The sequence below is a fragment of the Tachyglossus aculeatus genome, chromosome 17 (genome assembly GCF_015852505.1).
Source record: "Tachyglossus aculeatus isolate mTacAcu1 chromosome 17, mTacAcu1.pri, whole genome shotgun sequence".
NCBI lineage: Eukaryota > Metazoa > Chordata > Mammalia > Monotremata > Tachyglossidae > Tachyglossus > Tachyglossus aculeatus.
This window is the reverse complement of record NC_052082.1, coordinates 43,457,853-43,476,206: the sequence shown is the minus strand read 5'-3', so window position 1 is coordinate 43,476,206 and position 18,354 is coordinate 43,457,853. Positions and strand designations below refer to the sequence as shown.

Below are 18,354 nucleotides of genomic sequence, written 5' to 3'. Positions count from 1 at the left end.
CACTGCTGACAGTTGGTGGAGCCGGGATTTGAACCCATGACCTCACCAAAGCCCGTGCTCTTTCCACTGAGCCACACTGCTTCCCCAATCTAATCTAATATCTACCCCGAAACAGCAGGCCCTAGTGTAGATCACGGGCCTGGGAGCCAGAAGGTCGTGGGTTCCATTCCTGGCTCCACCACTTGTCTGCTGTGTGACCTTAGGCAAGTCACTTCACTTCTTTAGGCCTCAGTTACCTCATCTGTGAAATGGAGATTAAGACTGCGAGCTCCATGTGGGACGAGGACTGTGCCCAACCTGATTAGCTCATATGTACCCCAGGGCTTAGTAAAGTGCCTGGCATTTTACTTTCCCCTTTACTTTCCCCTTTTAGACTGTGAGCCCACTGCTGGGTAGGGACCGTCTCTATATGTTGCCAACTTGTACTTCCCAAGCGCTTAGTACAGTGCTCTGCACACAGTAAGCGCTCAATAAATACGAGTGATTGATTGATTGATTGGCACATAGCAAAGCTTAAAAAAAATACCATTGAAAAAGAAGAAAAGGTCAGACACAGTCCCTATCCCAGTCTTAATCCCCATTTTTCAGATGAGGTAATTGAAGCACAGAGATATTAAGTGACTTGCCCAAGGTCACACAGCAGGGAAGTGGCAGAGCCAGGCTTAGAACCCAGGTCTCCTGGCTCCCAGCCCGTGCTTTTTCCACTAGGCTCCCAATGCTTCTCGCCCTGATTCTTGAGGGACCCCACGGTAAAAACAATCCTTCCACCTGAAAGGAGGCTACTTAGTGACTTTTTAGCCCTCTCCTTTTGTTTCCTACTTTTAGCCAGTTTCCTGACCAGCGTAAAAAAATTCCTGCCTATCCTCTGATGGCTCTGTTTCTTAGACTTAGGAGTGGAACTCTGGATTGCAGGCTCCCCTCTATCTATGTGTTTACTGGCCCTTTCAAATAACCCCAGCAAAATGCGGCTGATTTTTCCTTCCAAAAACAATGTTGCCTTCCCCCACCCCGGGTAGGTTGTGCTTTTCTGCATTTGGTTACTCCTAAACTTCATTACGAATGCTACTAATGTGCAGGCATATAAGAAGTGAAACTTAACTGCTTTGTGATTCCTAGGATCACCTTTAGCTCCCTTTTTATTGGAGAGTTGCTAGTTCTCTGGTGTGGCGGCCCAGTGAAATTCTGCTGAAATTCTCCCTGTAGGACAGCGAACACCCCTGCCCCTCCTCCCTGCCTAGCCCACTGGCCTAATAATAATAACAATAATAATAGTATGTGTTAAGCATTATGTGCCGGACACTGTTCTAAACGCTGGGGTACATACAAGCTACTCAGGTTGGACAGAGCCATATGGGGCTCATATGGGGCTCACAGTCTTAATCCTCAATTATTAAGTGACTTGCCCAGTGTCACACAGCAGGAATTAGAACTCAGGTCCTTTGGACTCTATCCAGTAGGCCAAGCTGCTTCCCGCCGGGTCTGGCCAGCAAATCCTACCTGCTTGGATGAGGGTGGCGGCCCGCCTCTGTTTTCCCCGTTTCCTGGCCCGGTGCCGCCTCCAGCAGCACTGGATGCGGCGGGCGCGCTCGGCCAGGGCCCGGGTTCGACGCCGTTCCAGGAGGTCCAGCTGTGTCAGATCGGGGGAAGTCAGTGTTGGTGCGGACTGATCGCGTCAGTGCCCGGGGGGCCACGGTGAGGAAGCCCAGCTCTCCCGGGGCTCCTACCCAGAAGCGTTAGCCGCAGCTACGGGAAGGGTTAGAAGCGGGGGAGATCGCGTTGCGCGGAGCGCGGTGGAGTCTGTGGGCTGGCCTTTCCACCCGACACCCAGCTCTTCATGTTTCTGGGAAAACGCATCCCACCTCAAAGATCTGGTGACTTAAGGTCGGCTCCAACCTCACCCTTGTCTTGCCCTGTCCAAACCCCTGTTACGAGAAGGACGAGTGTCCAGGCCCCTTCCCCTTCTCTGTTTTACTCAGGGGCCAGTCTCTCCTTTTCCCTCCTTGATCTCTGAGCCTCCTTATCTCTGAGGGAGGAAAGCGCTTAGTACAGTGCTCTGCACACAGTAAGTGCTCAATAAATACGATTGAATGAATGACAGGGATCCCGTAGCCGTCAAAACCGAGCCCTGCCCTGTCTGCCCAGCCCCCCTGTCCTCGGGTTGGTTGGTCCCCAAAGCTCTGGGTGGGTGTGGGCAAGTCGGGCCCGGGGCGACGCTCACCACGGAGTCGGTCATGAACACCTTGGTCTTGCCGCAGTGCACGGAGACGGGGCCCGGCCCACCCCCTGACCGGGGGGGCGGGGCGGCGGTGGCCTCCTGCTCGAGGGCCAGAGTCTGCAGCACATCCGTGACGAAGGAGCGCAGCTCGGCGTCGGTTGCCGGGCACCCCCCTGGGGGACAGGAAGACGAGATCACCCACAGGTTCACCTGAGAGCCACCCACCCTGACTTCATCACTCTCGGGCCATCTCTACCTGTCACCCTTTGAATCAGGAAAATGGGATGACTGACCGCCTCGGCCTCGGTTTCCCGGGCCGCTACGTCCCCAACCCACCCACCAGCCGAGCCCTCCTCCTGCCAGGACCCACCCAGGGCTCAGCACCCCTCCTCCGCCCCATCTGCGGGCCACGGCAAAGCCGGCAGAAGGCTTGAGCACCAACGACTGACGATAGCGGGGACCGAGCAAGGGGTTTTGGCTGGGCCGCTGCCTGCCAACAACGTACAGCGGGGGAACCTCGGCCACCCCGCCGGGGCCCCGGGTCAGAGAACGACCAGGCATGGCCGGTCTCTGCAGCAGCACAGGGACCGATCGCATCGTGCGGCTCAGGAAGAAACTGAGCGGACCTCAGGCCTGTCTTCCTCTCAGAGCTCTTAAACTGTAAGTCCTTAAACTTGCTCCCTTTATTCATCCCCCCGGCACTTATGTGCATAGCGGTAATTTAGTTATTCATTTATATTAATGTCAGTCTCCCCCTCTAGACTGTAAGCTCGCTGTGGGAGGGGAATGTGCTTATCGTTATATCGTACTCACTCTCCCAAGCGCTTAGTACCGTGCTCTGCACGCAGTAAGCGCTCAATAAATTTGACTGAATGGGAGCCGTCTATTACTTTGCCTCCCCAACAGTCCCGGCACCTTGCCCCCTTCCTGTCTCCTGCAACAGTCATAGAAAAGGGCCATGGCTTCCAGGATCAGGAACCACACCGCTGCCCGCTAGACTGGAGGCTCACTAAGGGCAGGGAACGTGTCTCCTAATTCTGTTCTATTGTACTCTCCCAAGCGCTTAGAACAGTGCTCTTTACATAGTAAGCGCTCAATAAATACCACCGATGCAAGGGATGTTCGGTGGGTGTCAGCTCCCTGTTGACAATAAGTGCGTCACTTTGTTCTGTACTGGCCAAGCATCCAGTACAGTGCTCCGTACCAAGAGGGTGCTCAATAGACAGACATTACTTTCCCCCATTTCAAAGCCTTACTGAAAGTACATGTTTTCCTTCCCTAACTTAGACCTCCTTTCCTCTTCTCCCATTCCCTATGTGTCGCCCTGAGTTGCTTCTTTTATTCATTCCCCTCTTCCAGCCCCACAGCACTTATGTGAGCCCACTGTTGGGTAGGGACTGTCTCTATATGTTGCCAACTTGTACTTCCCAAGCGCTTAGTACAGTGCTCTGCACACAGTAAGCGCTCAATAAATACGACTGATGATACCTATTATTTTTTTAAATTAATGTCTGTTTCCCCTCGCTAGACCGCAAGCTTGTTGTGGGCAAGGAACGTGTCTATTATTTATTGTTACAGTGCACTCTCCCAAGCACACTTAGTACAGCTACACATAGTAAGTACTCAGTAAATACGACTGACTGGCTGACTCAAGAAAGACTCCTCTTCCTTCTCTTCCTCCTCCTCCTAGCTCTCAGAGTAACTCACAGGAAAGGAGATAGTGTGGGTTTACCTGATTGGCCTCTTTGTGGAAAAAGACTCCAACAGGGAAGTGGGCCAGAAGAGACCCTGGGAGGACAGGTCAGGGTCCATTACCCTAGGGCCCGGGGTGGCCTTTCGACAAGAGACACAGAACAGGAGAGCAAGCTATGGAGAAAGAGAGAGACAGAGGGGGAGACAGAGACAGAGAAAGAGAACCAGAGAGTAACGAGACAAGGCCCCCCCCAATAAAAAGGCTTAAAATGAAAACTCCCATCGCTCGAGCCGGCCGTTTTCCCGGAGAGGATACTCCGGGATGCCTTGGACGCGCAGTTAGTTCTGAGAAGCCGCTGTCGTGGCCCCCCACTCACGCCCTGGGTGTCCCCGACACACGCCCTGGGGGATTCCCCCACTCACCTGGGTGCCCCGCGGGGGCTGAGGAGCCGCGGCTTCCATGGGCGACCTCTGCCTTAGGGAGGTGGGGTCTTCGCAGCAGCTGATATCGCTTGATGAAGCTTCGCAAGGAGACCCTGAGAGGCAACGGAAAACGTGCCCGGCTCACGTCCCGGTCCTCCGCGCTCTGCCGGCGGGGACGCCCGGCTTACGGGGAGCACCGCGGGTTCACCTACGCGTTCCTCCCGCCGGGGCTGTTGTCCCGCCCCCTCTGCCACCACACCGCCCTCCCCGGCATCATCATCATCAATCGTATTTATTGAGCGCTTACTATGTGCAGAGCACTGTACTAAGCGCTTGGGAAGTACAAATTGGCAACATATAGAGACAGTCCCTACCCAACAGTCTAAAACCGGCAACCAGCCACAGACCCGTGGCGCAAGCCCGACTCACCGGACCGGGTAGCCGGCGGCGCAGATGTGGATGGTTTCCACGATGCCACAGGCCTCCAGCTGGCTCAGGACCTGCAGCGGGAGGCGGGGGGAGGAGAGGGGATGTTGGAGAGGTCCTGCGATCCATCCCCTCCCCCTACAGATCCGAGTTCACTCTCCACTCCCTGGCTGGTGAGAGCACGCGTGCACGCGTGTAGGCGAACGCACGTGTGTCCCTGCACTGCTGAATCTAAATCCCAGCTCCCGTTCCTGGGCCAGGATGACGGAGGAAGGCGCCCAAGGTGCACAGAGGTAGGGAGAAGAGGGAGAGGGGCTCCCAAGCATTACCTCCTGGGTTTGAAAGGTCTGGGCCTGGCCCTGGCTGTTGGGCTTGATGCAGCGGACGTAGTGCGGAGTGGTGCTGTGCAGGATTTCCATCAGCTGATCGAGGGAGTCCTGGGAAACGGGCAGACAGGGATGGAGTCGTCGGGAGGGGGGAGCCGGGGGGTCCAGGCGCGACCCAGCCCCTTGCTGCCGAGGGAACCCCGTCACCTTAGGCAGCAAGGGGTCCCCGCAAGTTGGAGCCAGCGAAACCTCACGTGCCCTCCGGTGAGCACCGGGTGCTTGTCGGTCGGGCTGGGACCCGTTGGCCCAAATGGAGGCTCGAGGGGTGGGGTGGGTAGGTGGGGGGCGATGGGAGCAGGGATCAGAGTGGAACCCCGCCCCCCGCCCCCCCTGCACGCACTTTAAACTTGGAGACCACGGTGGCCCTCCTCGGAGCCGTCGGGTCCTTCTGCTCCGTCTCTTGGGCGGGAAACAGCATCTGGAGCAAAGGGTCCCGGGAGCCCTGCAGGAGCTGGAGCAATTCCGGGGGCACCGGGTCCTGGGGGAGAGGCGTACCGGGGAGAAGGGGCCGGTCAGCTCAGTACGGGCCAGATGTAGAAGAGGTCCAGAGGGGCCCACGACTGGCTCAAGACCCCAAGGCTGGAGCCCAGACAGTAGCTTGGGAGTCCAGGCAACCCAGAGACCCAGCTCTGAAGAAAGCTCGGGAGATTGTTCCTCAGGGGGTGAAGCCCCACAGCAGAGGAGCGTGGGCCTACCGATTATTCAGCGGTATTTATTGAGCACTCACTGTGTGCACAGCACTGCACTAAGTGCTTGGGAGAGGACAAGACAACAGAGTTAGTAGACACGCTTACCTGCGTGTCTTACAATCCAGAGGGGGAGAAAGACATTAAAATAAACTATGGATGTATACGGAAGTGCTGTGGGGCTGAGGGTGAGGTGAAAATCAAATGTCTAGATTCAGACTGAGGAATCATCATCATCATCAATCGTATTTATTGAGCGCTTACTGTGTGCAGAGCACTGGACTAAGCGCTTGGGAAGTACAAGTTGGTAACATATAGAGACAGTCCCTACCCAGCAGTGGGCTCACAGTCTAAGAGGGGGAGCAAAACCAAACCTACTAACAAAATAAAATAAATAGAATAGATATGTACAAGTAAAATAGAGTAATAAATATGTACAAACATATATCCATATATACAGGTGCTGTGGGGAAGGGAAGGAGGTAAGATGGGGGGGATGGAGAGGGGGACGAGGGGGAGAGGAAGGAAGGGGCTCAGTCTGGGAAGGCCTCCTGGAGGAGGTGAGCTCTCAGTAGGGCCTTGAAGGGAGGAAGAGAGCTAGCAGACTGAGGGCAAGTGACCCCTCAATAAGACCAGAAACTAAGGCCAACGCTGTTATCCAGTACAGTTCCTTTGGTGCCAGTGGTTACCCTAAGTGCCCACAGAAGTGCCCTAAGTGCCCATCACCAAACAGTCCATCCCAGGCAACAAAAGGGCTGTCCCGCTTCCTTAGACTATAAGCTTGCTGTGGGCAGGGAATGTGTTGATTATTGTTATATTGTACTCTCCCAAGCGCTTAGTATAGTGCTCTGCACACAGTAAATGCTCAATAAATGCAATTGAATGACTGACTACTGCTGCTTCACCCTCCTGCTGCCCTCACCCTGTTAGTCACCTTAGAGGGAGGGTGAAACTTGAACCCCGCTTTTCTCCCTGTTAGCAGCCCTAAAGAAAAGCCTGCAGAGGAGGAAGGGTTTGTTGGCTCTAGCTTCTCCTCATATCAATCGTATTTATTGAGCGCTTACTGTGTGCAGAGCACTGTAGTAAGCGCTTGGGAAGTACAAGTTGGCAACATATAGAGACAGTCCCTACCCAACAGTGGGCTCACAGTCTAAAAGGGGGAGACAGAGAACAAAACCAAACATACTAACAAAATAAAATAAATATCACAGAGTCCCTCTTCGGAGACCGGCCCCTAATGAGCCTTTTTTTTTTTTAATGGTATTTGTTAAGTGCTTACTGTATGCCAGGCACTGAACTAAGCGCTGAGGTGGATTCAAGCTAATCAGATTGGACTCAGTCCCTGTTCCACATAGGGCTTAACTTCTCCATCCCCGTTTTCCAGATGAGGGAACTGAGACCCAGAGAAGTGAAGCGACTTGCCCAAGGTCACACAGCGGGAAAGTGGTGGAACCAGGATTAGAACCCCTGACCTTCTGACTCCCATTATGTCCCTTACCGTTCCAGCTAGGGAACTCCCGACCGCCTTACTTGGAGACTGCCTCTTGTTGAGCTTTTTTTAATGGTATTAGTTATTACTATTATTATTACTATTACTAATAATAGGTGCCAGGCATTGTACTAAGCACTGGGTTGGACGCCACACGGGGCTAACAGTCTCACAGATAAGGTAACTGAGGCCCAGAAAAGTGAAGCGACTTGCCCAAGGTCACACAGCGGAAAAGTGGTGGAACCAGGATTAGAACTCCTGACCTTCTGACTCCCATTATGTCCCTTACCGTTCCAGCTAGGGAACTCCCTACCGCCTTACTTGGAGACTGCCTCTTGTTGAGCTTTTTTTTAATGGTATTAGTTATCACTATTATTATTACTATTATTAATAATAGGTGCCAGGCACTGTACTAAGCACTGGGTTGGACGCCACACGGGGCTAACAGTCTCACAGAGAAGGTAACTGAGGCCCAGAAAAGTGAAGCGACTTGCCCAAGGTCACACAGCGGAAAAGTGGTGGAACCAGGATGAGAACTCCTGACCTTCTGACTCCCATTATGTCCCTTACCGTTCCAGCTAGGGAACTCCCTACCGCCTTACTTGGAGACTGCCTCTTGTTGAGCTTTTTTTTAATGGTATTAGTTGTTACTATTATTATTACTATTACTAATAATAGGTGCCAGGCACCGTCCTAAGCACTGGGTTGGACGCCACAGGGGGCTAACAGTCTCACAGAGAAGGTAACTGAGGCCCAGAAAAGTGAAGCGACTTTCCCAAGGTCACACAGCGGAAAAGTGGTGGAACCAGGATTAGAACCCCTGACCTTCTGACTCCCATTATGTCCCTTACCGTTCCAGCTAGGGAACTCCCTACCGCCTTACTTGGAGACTGCCTCTTGTTGAGCTTTTTTTTAATGGTATTAGTTATTACTATTATTATTACTATTACTAATAATAGGTGCCAGGCACCGTCCTAAGCACTGGGTTGGACGCCACAGGGGGCTAACAGTCTCACAGAGAAGGTAACTGAGGCCCAGAAAAGTGAAGCGACTTTCCCAAGGTCACACAGCGGAAAAGTGGTGGAACCAGGATTAGAACCCCTGACCTTCTGACTCCCATTATGTCCCTTACCGTTCCAGCTAGGGAACTCCCTACCGCCTTACTTGGAGACTGCCTCTTGTTGAGCTTTTTTTTAATGGTATTAGTTATTACTATTATTATTACTATTACTAATAATAGGTGCCAGGCACCGTCCTAAGCACTGGGTTGGACGCCACAGGGGGCTAACAGTCTCACAGAGAAGGTAACTGAGGCCCAGAAAAGTGAAGCGACTTGCCCAAGGTCACACAGCGGGAAAGTGGTGGAACCAGGATTAGAACCCCTGACCTTCTGACTCCCATTATGTCCCTTACCGTTCCAGCTAGGGAACTCCCTACCGCCTTACTTGGAGACTGCCTCTTGTTGAGCTTTTTTTAATGGTATTTGTTATCACTATTATTATTACTGTTACTAATAATAGGTGCCAGGCACCGTCCTAAGCACTGGGTTGGACGCCACACGGGGCTAACAGTCTCACAGAGAAGGTAACTGAGGCCCAGAAAAGTGACGCGACGTGCCCAAGGTCACAGAAGTGGCAGAGCCGAGATTGGAACCCATGACCTGCTGACTCCCAGGAGCGAGCTGGATCCACTAGGTCCCCCCCCCGGCGCCGCTCACCTTGTTCTTCTCCACCAGGCCGTGGAGGTTGTAGCGGACAGGGCCGGCGTAGTGGGATACGGTGAAGCCGGGCTGCTGGCTCAGCCTGTCGCGGCCGAGGCTGGGGCTCCCGGCCAGGGCGCTTTCGATGCGGACCTGGAGCTGGGCCGCGTTGGACGGCCTCATCAGGCGGCACTCCTGCCCGGGGTGGGGAGAAAAGGGTCGGGGGGCTCGGTAAGGGGCCCCTCCCACCGAGACACACACCCCCCCAGCCCCCGCCAGGACAGCCGGGACGGCTCCCTGGGCCGCTCCCACCTCGTTGAGGAGGGAGCAGATGCTGATGGGCTGCTGGGGGCTCCCCTCAATCAGGTCCAGGCAGCGCTGGTTGTCCTGGTAGCTGATGAACGACCACTCCAGGCCCTCGGCGGCGTACTCCTCCTGGAGCGGAAGCGGGCGGGAGCGGGGTGAACAGTGGCCTCCTGCTGGGACTTCATCATCATCATCATCATCAATCGTATTTATTGAGCACATACTATGTGCAGAGCACCGTACTAAGCGCTCGGGAAGTACAAATTGCGCTTGGGACTTGGGAGAGAAGCCCCCCGCCGTCCCCCTGCGCCTCACCACAGGTACTCATCCGAGCTCTCACTGTGTGCAAAGACTGTGAGCCCACTGCTGGGTAGGGACTGTCTCTATATGTTGCCAACTTGTACTTCCCAAGCGCTTAGTACAGTGCTCTGCACACGGTAAGCGCTCAATAAATACGATTGATGATGATGATGATGCAAAGCACTGTATTTAGCACTTGGGAGAGTGCAATACAACAACAGATACATCCCCAGCCCACAAGCTCACAGTCTAGAGGGGGAGATGGACATTTATATATATATATATATATATAAATAAATTAAAAGATAAACAAATAAATTACAGATAATAATGATGGCATTTGTTAAGCGCTTACTATGTGCAAAGCACTGTCCTAAGCGCTGGGGAGGTTACCAGGTGATCAGGTTGTCCCACGTGGGGCTCACAGCCTTCATCCCCATTTTACAGATGAGGTAACTGAGGCCCAGGGAAGTGAGTGACTTGCCCAAAGTCACACAGCTGACAAGTGGCGGAGCCAAGACTTGAACCCATGACCTCTGACTCCAAAGCCCGGGTTGGAAGAATAAATGATAATAGTAATAATAATGTTATTCTTTAAGTGCTTACTATGTGCCAAGCACTGGGGGAGATGCAAGGTAATCAGGTTGTCCCAGGTGGAGCTCACAGCAAAGCAGCGTGGCTCAGTGGAAAGAGCCCGGGCTTTGGAGTCAGAGGTCAGGGGTTCAAATCCCGGCTCCGCCAATTGTCAGCTGTGTGACTTTGGGCAAGTCACTTTAACTTCTCTGGGCCTCAGTTCCCTCACCTTTAAAATGGGGATTAAGGCTGTGAGCCCTCCCGTGGGACAACCTGATCACCTTGTAACCTCCCCAGCGCTTAGAACGGCGCTCTGCACATAGTAAGCGCTTAACAAATGCCATTATTTATTATTATTATTAATCCCCATTTTACAGATGAGGTAACTGAGGCACAGAGAAGTGAAGCGACTTGCCCGAAGTCACACAGCTGGTAAGCGGTGGAGGCGGGATTAGATCCCACAACCTCTGACTCCCAAACCCGGGCTTTTTCCACTAAGCCACGCTGCTTCCCTGAATGAAGAGGCAAGTCAGGGCAATCCAGAAGAGAGTGGGAGAAGAGAAGTAGAACAGTGCTCCAGCGCGTAGAACAGTGCTTTGCACATAGTAGGCGCTTAATAAATGCTATCGTTAAAAAAGAAAAGTGGCGAGTGTTCCCTTTACGCCCCCAGCACGGACCCTTCTGGGCCCCAACCTCAGACCGGGCTCCCCGCCTTGCCAGGGCCGGGGGCGGTGAGGGAGGGGGGAACCCCATCTTACCTCCTTCCCTTCCCCACAGCACCTGTATATATGTTTGTACATATTTATTACTCTATTTATTTGACTTGTACATATCTATTCTATTTATTTTATTTTGTTAGTATGCTTGGTTTTGTTCTCTGTCTCCCCCTTTTAGACTGTGAGCCCACCGTTGGGTAGGGACCGTCTCTATATGTTGCCAACTTGGACTTCCCAAGCGCTTAGTACAATGCTCTGCACACAGTAAGCGCTCAATAAATACGACTGATTGATTGATTGAACCCTGCCAACATGGTTACCCCAAGTCCTACCTGCTGAGCCTTCAGGTAGTGGGCCACAAAGTGCTGCTGAAGCTTTTCGTTCGCATAGTTGATGCAGAGCTGCTCCAGGCTGTTACTGGGGAAGGACTCAAACCCGTACACATCCAGCAGACCTGTGGAGGTGGAGAGGGTGGGGGGGAAGACACAGTCTTGTAACCATAATAATAATAATAATAATAATAATAATAATAATAATGGTATTTGTTAAGCCCTATGTGCCAAGCACTGTTCTAATCTCTGGAGTAGATACAAGGTAATCAGGTCGGACACAGCCCCTGTCCCACATGGGGCTCAGAGTCTTCATTCCCATTTTTCAGATGATATAACAGGCACAGAGAATAATAATAATGATATCATTATCATTATTATTGTATTTGTTAAGCACTTATTATGTGCCAGGCACCGTACGAAGCGCCGGGGTGGACACAAGCAAACCAGGTTGGACACAGTCTTGGTCCCACGTGGGGCTCAGTCTCAAATCTTCATTTTACAGCTGAGGTAACTGAGGCACGGAGAACCAAAGTGACTTCCCCAAAGGCACCCAGCAGAGAAGTGGCAGAGCCAGAATTAGAACCCACAGCCTCTGACTCCCAGTCGGGATGACCTGCGAAACAGGTGGAGGTGGCAGGGCACAGGGATCGGACTCAAAGGCCAAGAGCCACTTGAAGGAAATAACTCAACATGGCTCAGTGGAAAGAGCCCAGGCTTTGGAGTCAGAGGTCAGGGGTTCAAATCCCGGCTCCGCCAATTGTCAGCTGTGTGACTTTGGGCAAGTCACTTCTCTGGGCCTCATTTACCTCATCTGTAAAATGGGGATTAAGACTGTGAGCCCCCCGTGGGGCAACCTGATCACCTTGTGACCTCCCCAGCGCTTAGAACAGTGCTTTGCACATAGTAAGCGCTTAATAAATGCATTTAAAAAAAAAACTCCTTCCCTCCCTTCACCTCCCTCATTATCTCACTCCCCCATGTCCTGCAGAGCTAAAGGAACCAAGGAAAGAGGTGGGATCCCTCCCAAGGGCTTTACACACAGCCCATTTTTTTCAGATGAGTTAACCAAGGCACAGAAAAGTTAAGTGACTTGTCCAAGGTCACATAACAGATGAGCGGTGGAGCTGAGATTAGAATTCAGGTCCTTCTGACTCCTAGGCCCGGTCTCTATCCAGTAGGCCACACGGCTTCCCTAACAAATACCACAGTTATTATGATGAGGATGATGATTTAACCCCCACCCTGCTCCTAGGTCCCCAGAGAGAAGACTCTACTGTGGCTTTTTCATCATTTCAGCCTAGACCAAAGCGCCAAGGGGCGGTTACTGAGGATGCACACCGATGAAGTTGGTCCACGAGGTAGGTTCTGAGCAGATGCTGCCGTTGATCACGGACACCAGCCAATCAAACAGCCTGGGGGAGCGGAGAAATCCGGTTAGATTTGAGGACAGGGGGTCAGAGAGGAAATGGCCGGCTTTCTTGGGCTTTTCTAGAGCTCAGGTGTATTGTTCAGGGTTGGATGATGATGGTATTTGGTAAGCACTTACTATGTGCCAAGCACTGACATCACTAGTTAGACACCCACCCTATTCTCATGCTTGCAAAGAGATGATGATGAGAAATGGACCATGAGGGGGTTGGTGGGTTGTGGGTGAAGGAGTGGGGTCAAAGCAGGACTCCTCACCTTCCCACCCAAACCCCGTCTTTCCCCTGATTTTGCCACTATTATAGACAGTACCACTATCCTCCCTGTCTCACAAGCCCATAACCTTGGCATTATCCTTGACTCATTACTCTCGTTCAATCCTCACATTCCGTGTCACCAAATCCCGTCAGCTTTACCTTCGCAACATAGCTAATATCCATTCTTTTCTTTCCATCCAAACTACTGATACCAGCATTTATTCTACCCCATCTTGACTATTGCAGCAGCCTCGTTGCGAACTCCCCGCTTCCCGCCTCTCCTCGCTCCAGTCTATACTTCTGCTGCCCGGATCATTTTTTAAAAATAATGTTCAGTCCATGTTTCCCCACTCCTTAAGAACCTCCGGTGGTTGCCCATCCATCTCTGCATCGATCAGAAACTCGTCACCATTGGCTTTAAAACCCCCAATCACTGTCTCCCCTCTTACCTTACCTCAATCATTTCTTACCACAACCCAGCCCCTCTAACACCAACCTACTCACTGTACCTCAGTCTCATCTACCTCGCCGCCAACCTCTCGCTCACATCCTTTCTCTGGTATGGAATTCTCTCCCCCTTCATATCCAACAGACGATCACTCCCCCCATCTTCAAAGCCTTATTAAAATCACATTCATTCATTCAATCGTATTTACTGAGTGCTTACTGTGGGCAGAGCACTGTACTAAGCTCTTGGAAAGTCTCCTCCCTTCTCCCTCTCCATTCTCTGTCACCCTCGCACTTGGGTTTGTACCCTTTATTCCGTCCACCCTCAGCCCCACAGCACATACCGTAATTTATTTTAATGTCTGTCTTGCCCTCTAGACTGTAAACTCCTTGAGAGCAGGGAATGTGTCTACCAATTTTGTTATATTGTAGTCTCCCTAGCACACAGTATAGTGTTCCACACCCAGTAAGCACTTAATAAATATGATTGATTGAGGAGGAGGAGGATGGAAGGGGAATGAGAGAGGAGAAGACAAGAGGGGGAGAGAGAGGAAGGAAAAGGGGAAAGGGAAGAGGAAGTCAGTCAATCGGTCATATTGAGTGCTTACTGTGTGCAGAGCACTGTACTGAGTGCTTGGGAGAGTACTATACAACAATAGACATATTCCCTGCCCAAAACGGGCTTACAATCTAAAGGGGGAGACAGGCATGAGTAGAAATAAATAAATGACAGATATTTACATAAGTGCTCTGGGGCTGGGAGAGGAGAAGAAAAAGGGAGCGAGTCAGAGCGACACAGAAGGGAGTGGGAAAAGAGGAAAGGGGGGCTTAGTCGGGGAAGGCCTCTCGGAGGAGATGCGTCTGGTTGGGGGAAGGGGAAGGGAGGGAGAGAAGGGAGGAAGAGAGTAGGGAAGGGAGGGGAAGGGAGGGGAAGGCTGCCCAGTACCTGGCATAGGTGACCTTGGCCAGGCAGTCCCGGCGGGTCTCGCACTCAGCCCGAGAGCAGGGCTTCCTGAGGATGTGCTGCTGCTTCCCGGCCGTGAGAGTCCGGATCTGTAGGCCGGCCAGCAGCGGCTCCCGGGGCACCTGCAGCAGAAGGGACGCCGTCTCCACGGACCCTGGGACCACAGGCCATGGTCACTCAGGGGGCCATGGTCACTCAGGGGGAGTCTCTCCCGGTGTTATCCCCTGGGGGTCGCTTCAGCCAGTCCCAAGGGGATCCGCTTCCTGCCGTCCCGGCTCCTGGCATTCCGACATGTCAGGGGCACGGTCCAAAAGTGAAGCCACCTGGAGTGGCTCCGGCTGGGGATGGGCAGGCTGGGGTCCCCGCTCACCTCTGGCCCCATCCTTGGGAGAGCAGGGCTCTGCCTCATCTTCAGGTTCAGCGAATCGGACATTCCCAAGGTGCAGCAGCCCCGCGAGGACCTGGGGGGACACCAGGTAACGACCGTCATAGTTGCTGATTGCTTAATATGTGCCGAACGCCGCGCTATCCGCTGGGGCAGATACAAGGTAATCGGGTCGGACACTGCCCAACTCCCATGGGGCTCACAGTCTGAGGGGGAGGGAGACCAGGTATTGAATCCCCATTTGGCTGTTGCAGAAACTGAGATCCTGAGAAGTTAAGTGACACGTCCAAGGTGACACAGTAGATAAGTGGCAGAGCAGGATTAGAACCCGGGTCCCCGACTCCCAGGGCAATGCTTCTTCCTCCAGCCCCACGGCTTGCCGGGGGCAGCCGATTCCCCAGCTGGCCAAGAGAAGGCGGGAATTCCCTCCCCAACCAGATCCCAGCACATTCCCCTCCCTTAGAGCGCCTTTCCCACTCCACCTTAAAAATATTGTTCTGTGCAGAGCAGTCAATACCCAGATGGAGCATGGCATCTCTTGTCACCTGGAAGCAATCTTCTGCAAGAGAGCAGCACACACGTGACCACAGTATTATTACAGTGAATGTTTTGAAAAGCAGCATGGCGTAGTGGATAGAGAGCAGGGCTTGGGAGTTAGAAGGTCCTGGGTTCTAATCCCAGATCTGCCCCTTGTCTGCTGTGTGACCTTGGGCAAGTCACTTCACTTCTCTGGGCCTCATCTACCTCATCTGGAAAACGGGGATTAAGAGTGTGAGCCCCATATGGGGCAGGGACTGTGTCCAACCTGATTATCTATTCTAGTGCTTAGAACAGTGCTTGGCACATGGTAAGCGCTTAGCAAGTTCCATTATTATTATTACTGACTGGAAAGTTTGAACTTGGAAATTTTTGTGGTCAACTAAATTTAGAAAATATTGGATTGAAGAGCGCACACACACACACACACACACACACACACACACACACATTCTCTCTCTCTCATCATGACCCATAACCCTCATCATGCCCAAGGCCAGTGTTATACCCACACTGTGCCACAGCCCAACCAAAAGCCCCCAAATTCCTCTCCCTCCTGCCTGCCCCCAAATCCAGATCTGTCCCAACCCCCTGGTTCCATGCCTCCTTTGCTAAATAAGGTCCATCCTGAGCCTGGGCAGGGGCTGGCTCCATAAGGGTCTGAGGGGAGCAGGGACCCAGGGACATTTTCTCCCTGACAGCAGCTAGAGCTTCGCTCTCATTTTTTTTTTACGGTACTTGTTAAGCACTTACTATGTGCGAGGCACCGTTCTAAGCGCTGAGGTAATCAGGCTGGATACAGTCCACGTCCCACAGGGGGCTCGACAGGCACAATCCTCATTTTACAGATGAGGTAACCGAGGCCCAGAAAAGTGAAGCGACTTGCCCAAGGTCACCCAGAAGGCAAGTGGCAGAGCCGGGGCAAGAATCCCAGGCCTGTGCTCGATCCACTTGAAGCGGAGAGGCTGGGATCTGACTACAGAGCCCTAAGGAGACTTGGGGAAACCGTCCACCTTCTGACTCCCGGCCCCCTGCTCAAGACCCCGACCTCGTCGAGTCTAACCACGGGCCGCGGCGCTGCTGGCCAGACTCTGGCACCCCTCTACCTGTCAGGGTCCTGGAGGAATTGGGCAGCCAGCAGAAGTCCGCATTCTCGGGCAGCTCCCACTCTAGCCTCTCCTCTGCACTGGCACCCTTGGCAATCTGGACAACAAGACAAGCAGATGGCCCAACTGCCAGTCGGCAGAGCGGCCCGACACGCTGGGAAGGTACGGGAAGTGGGCGGAGGACAGGTGAGAGGCTCCCAGCCTCGAGCCTGGGCAGAGCCTCACCTCCGCTGGGCGGTACCTGGTAGAAGATGTGAAAATTCCTCTCACAGGGAGCCTGATAGGCCACACGCGTCTTCTCCAGGAGGTAGGTCTGGATCGAGGCACCGGTCATCTGCTGGTCTCTGGGGAGGGGTCCCGGCCAAGTCAGAGCCCCCCCACCACGCTCCCCCAACACGCACCCACGGTGGAGGGGTGGGGGCGAGGTCAATGTGGAGTGTCCAGCTGAGCTTCAAGGGCAAGCAGAGCGGAGGGCCAAAGGGGCTTGGCTTAAAGCCGGGAACCAATTGAGCTGCAACCTGTTTCCTGCTGCGGTCAGAGGCGCCGGGCCCAACTTTTCATTCTGAGTTCTGGGGAGCGAAAAGAGGGCAGCGAACTCCAACCGGGCAGGGACTGGGAGGGGACATTTTGCCGACGTTTTCCCATTTGAGGGATCCCCGTGTCTGCCCGCGTCGGGGCCGGGTCTCTGCTGGCCACAGGCGGCCAAGCATCGTGGTGGTTGGATCTTGCGATGGCTACCTGTCCAGGTGGAGCTGGATGTACTTCCCGAAGCGGCTGCTGTTGTTGTTCCTCAGAGTACAGGCATTTCCTAAAAATCACCACCCCCCACCTCAGTATTCACACACACATATCTATATATCCCAATGGGAGATATATATTCCCATTGGAATTCCCGTGTGATATCCTTTCCCCACCATCGCTTAGGCCATGTGACATCCTGCCTCCCACCTTCCAGGCTGAAAGCGGCAGAACCCCTTGGGCCCTCTCCCCGCCTCCAAGCCTCCAAGTTAAAACACGAGGGGGAGGAAGTGGGGGTTCACCAGAAGCTGGTCTCCCCGCCCCCGAGGGCAGAAGCAGACGAATGGACTTAAGCTGCAGTGGGAAGAGGCTGGGTGAGTCATCCTGACAATGGAGGGAGGGGTGGGGCGGAGCGTGACACAGAAGGAAGGCAGGATGGGGAGGGGGAGACTGAGCGAGCGTTTACCGAAAGCCTCCATGATAGGGTTGGAGTCCAGAACCCGCCTCTCGATCCTCTCCACGGTGGCATCTCCCCCTTGGGAGATGGAAGAGGCAGCGACCGTCGCGTAGAACTTCATCAGGCAGCGGGTTGTCCAGGTCTGTGGGGGAAGACAGCCTTGTTTTCCCGCTCCCAGGGGATCTTTACCCCTCTCCTCCCAACCCCAAATGCAACAGCCAGGGCGAAGATTTGATTCAAGTCTCCTGGTCCCAAGAGACAATGGGGCCGACCCCAGTCAGTTGGGGCCCCGGCAGCTTCTCACCTTTGCCCTTTTTGCGGGGGGAAGGGCTGGGCTGAACCACGTCTGACTGGTTGAACTTCTTGCCCAATTTTTAAGTGCACTTTCTCCAGCAGTGGGGCCTGATAAGGGACTTATAGCCCGGTAAATTTATATATCATATATATATTTATCTATAGATACATCTATATATGTATCTATAGATACATCTAGATATTTATCTATAGATACATCTATATATCTATCGGTACACCTATAAATAGATTCATCTATAAAGATGTATCTATACACCTATATATCCTCCTTCTCCCTTCCATGAGTCAGCTGAGTATCACCATATGAGAAGCAGCACTTATATATCTGTAGAAAGATATCTATAGATCTATCTACCAAGGCATCTATAGATATATCTATATGTAGATAGATATTTAGAGATATAGATATATATCCTCCTTCCCCCTTATGTGAGTCAGTTGAGAACGACCATATCTGCCTGGGTTTGAGAAGCAGCACTT

General features: G+C 52.9%; 1 protein-coding gene across 2 annotated transcripts in view; it reads right to left on the bottom strand.

The window, feature by feature from the left end:
* The window catches only part of MYO19 (myosin XIX), a 33,179-nt gene that overhangs the window by 5,038 nt on the left and 9,787 nt on the right, over positions 1–18,354 (bottom strand). Inside the window, exons 5-21 of one of the 2 annotated variants that reach the window (XM_038759338.1) lie at positions 17,569–17,701; positions 17,103–17,172; positions 16,606–16,708; positions 16,365–16,461; positions 15,204–15,280; positions 14,707–14,797; positions 14,319–14,490; positions 12,582–12,655; positions 11,244–11,365; positions 9,329–9,451; positions 9,035–9,211; positions 5,483–5,620; positions 5,086–5,193; positions 4,760–4,830; positions 4,331–4,443; positions 2,219–2,388; positions 1,498–1,627 (exon numbers count right to left, since the gene is read on the bottom strand). In XM_038759338.1, the coding sequence (XP_038615266.1) occupies positions 1,498–1,627; positions 2,219–2,388; positions 4,331–4,443; positions 4,760–4,830; positions 5,086–5,193; positions 5,483–5,620; positions 9,035–9,211; positions 9,329–9,451; positions 11,244–11,365; positions 12,582–12,655; positions 14,319–14,490; positions 14,707–14,797; positions 15,204–15,280; positions 16,365–16,461; positions 16,606–16,708; positions 17,103–17,172; positions 17,569–17,701 (1,969 nt within the window). Of the gene's footprint in view, positions 1–1,497; positions 1,628–2,218; positions 2,389–4,330; positions 4,444–4,759; positions 4,831–5,085; positions 5,194–5,482; positions 5,621–9,034; positions 9,212–9,328; positions 9,452–11,243; positions 11,366–12,581; positions 12,656–14,318; positions 14,491–14,706; positions 14,798–15,203; positions 15,281–16,364; positions 16,462–16,605; positions 16,709–17,102; positions 17,173–17,568; positions 17,702–18,354 lie in introns of those variants that run through there. The other variant, XM_038759337.1, reaches the window with a different exon arrangement.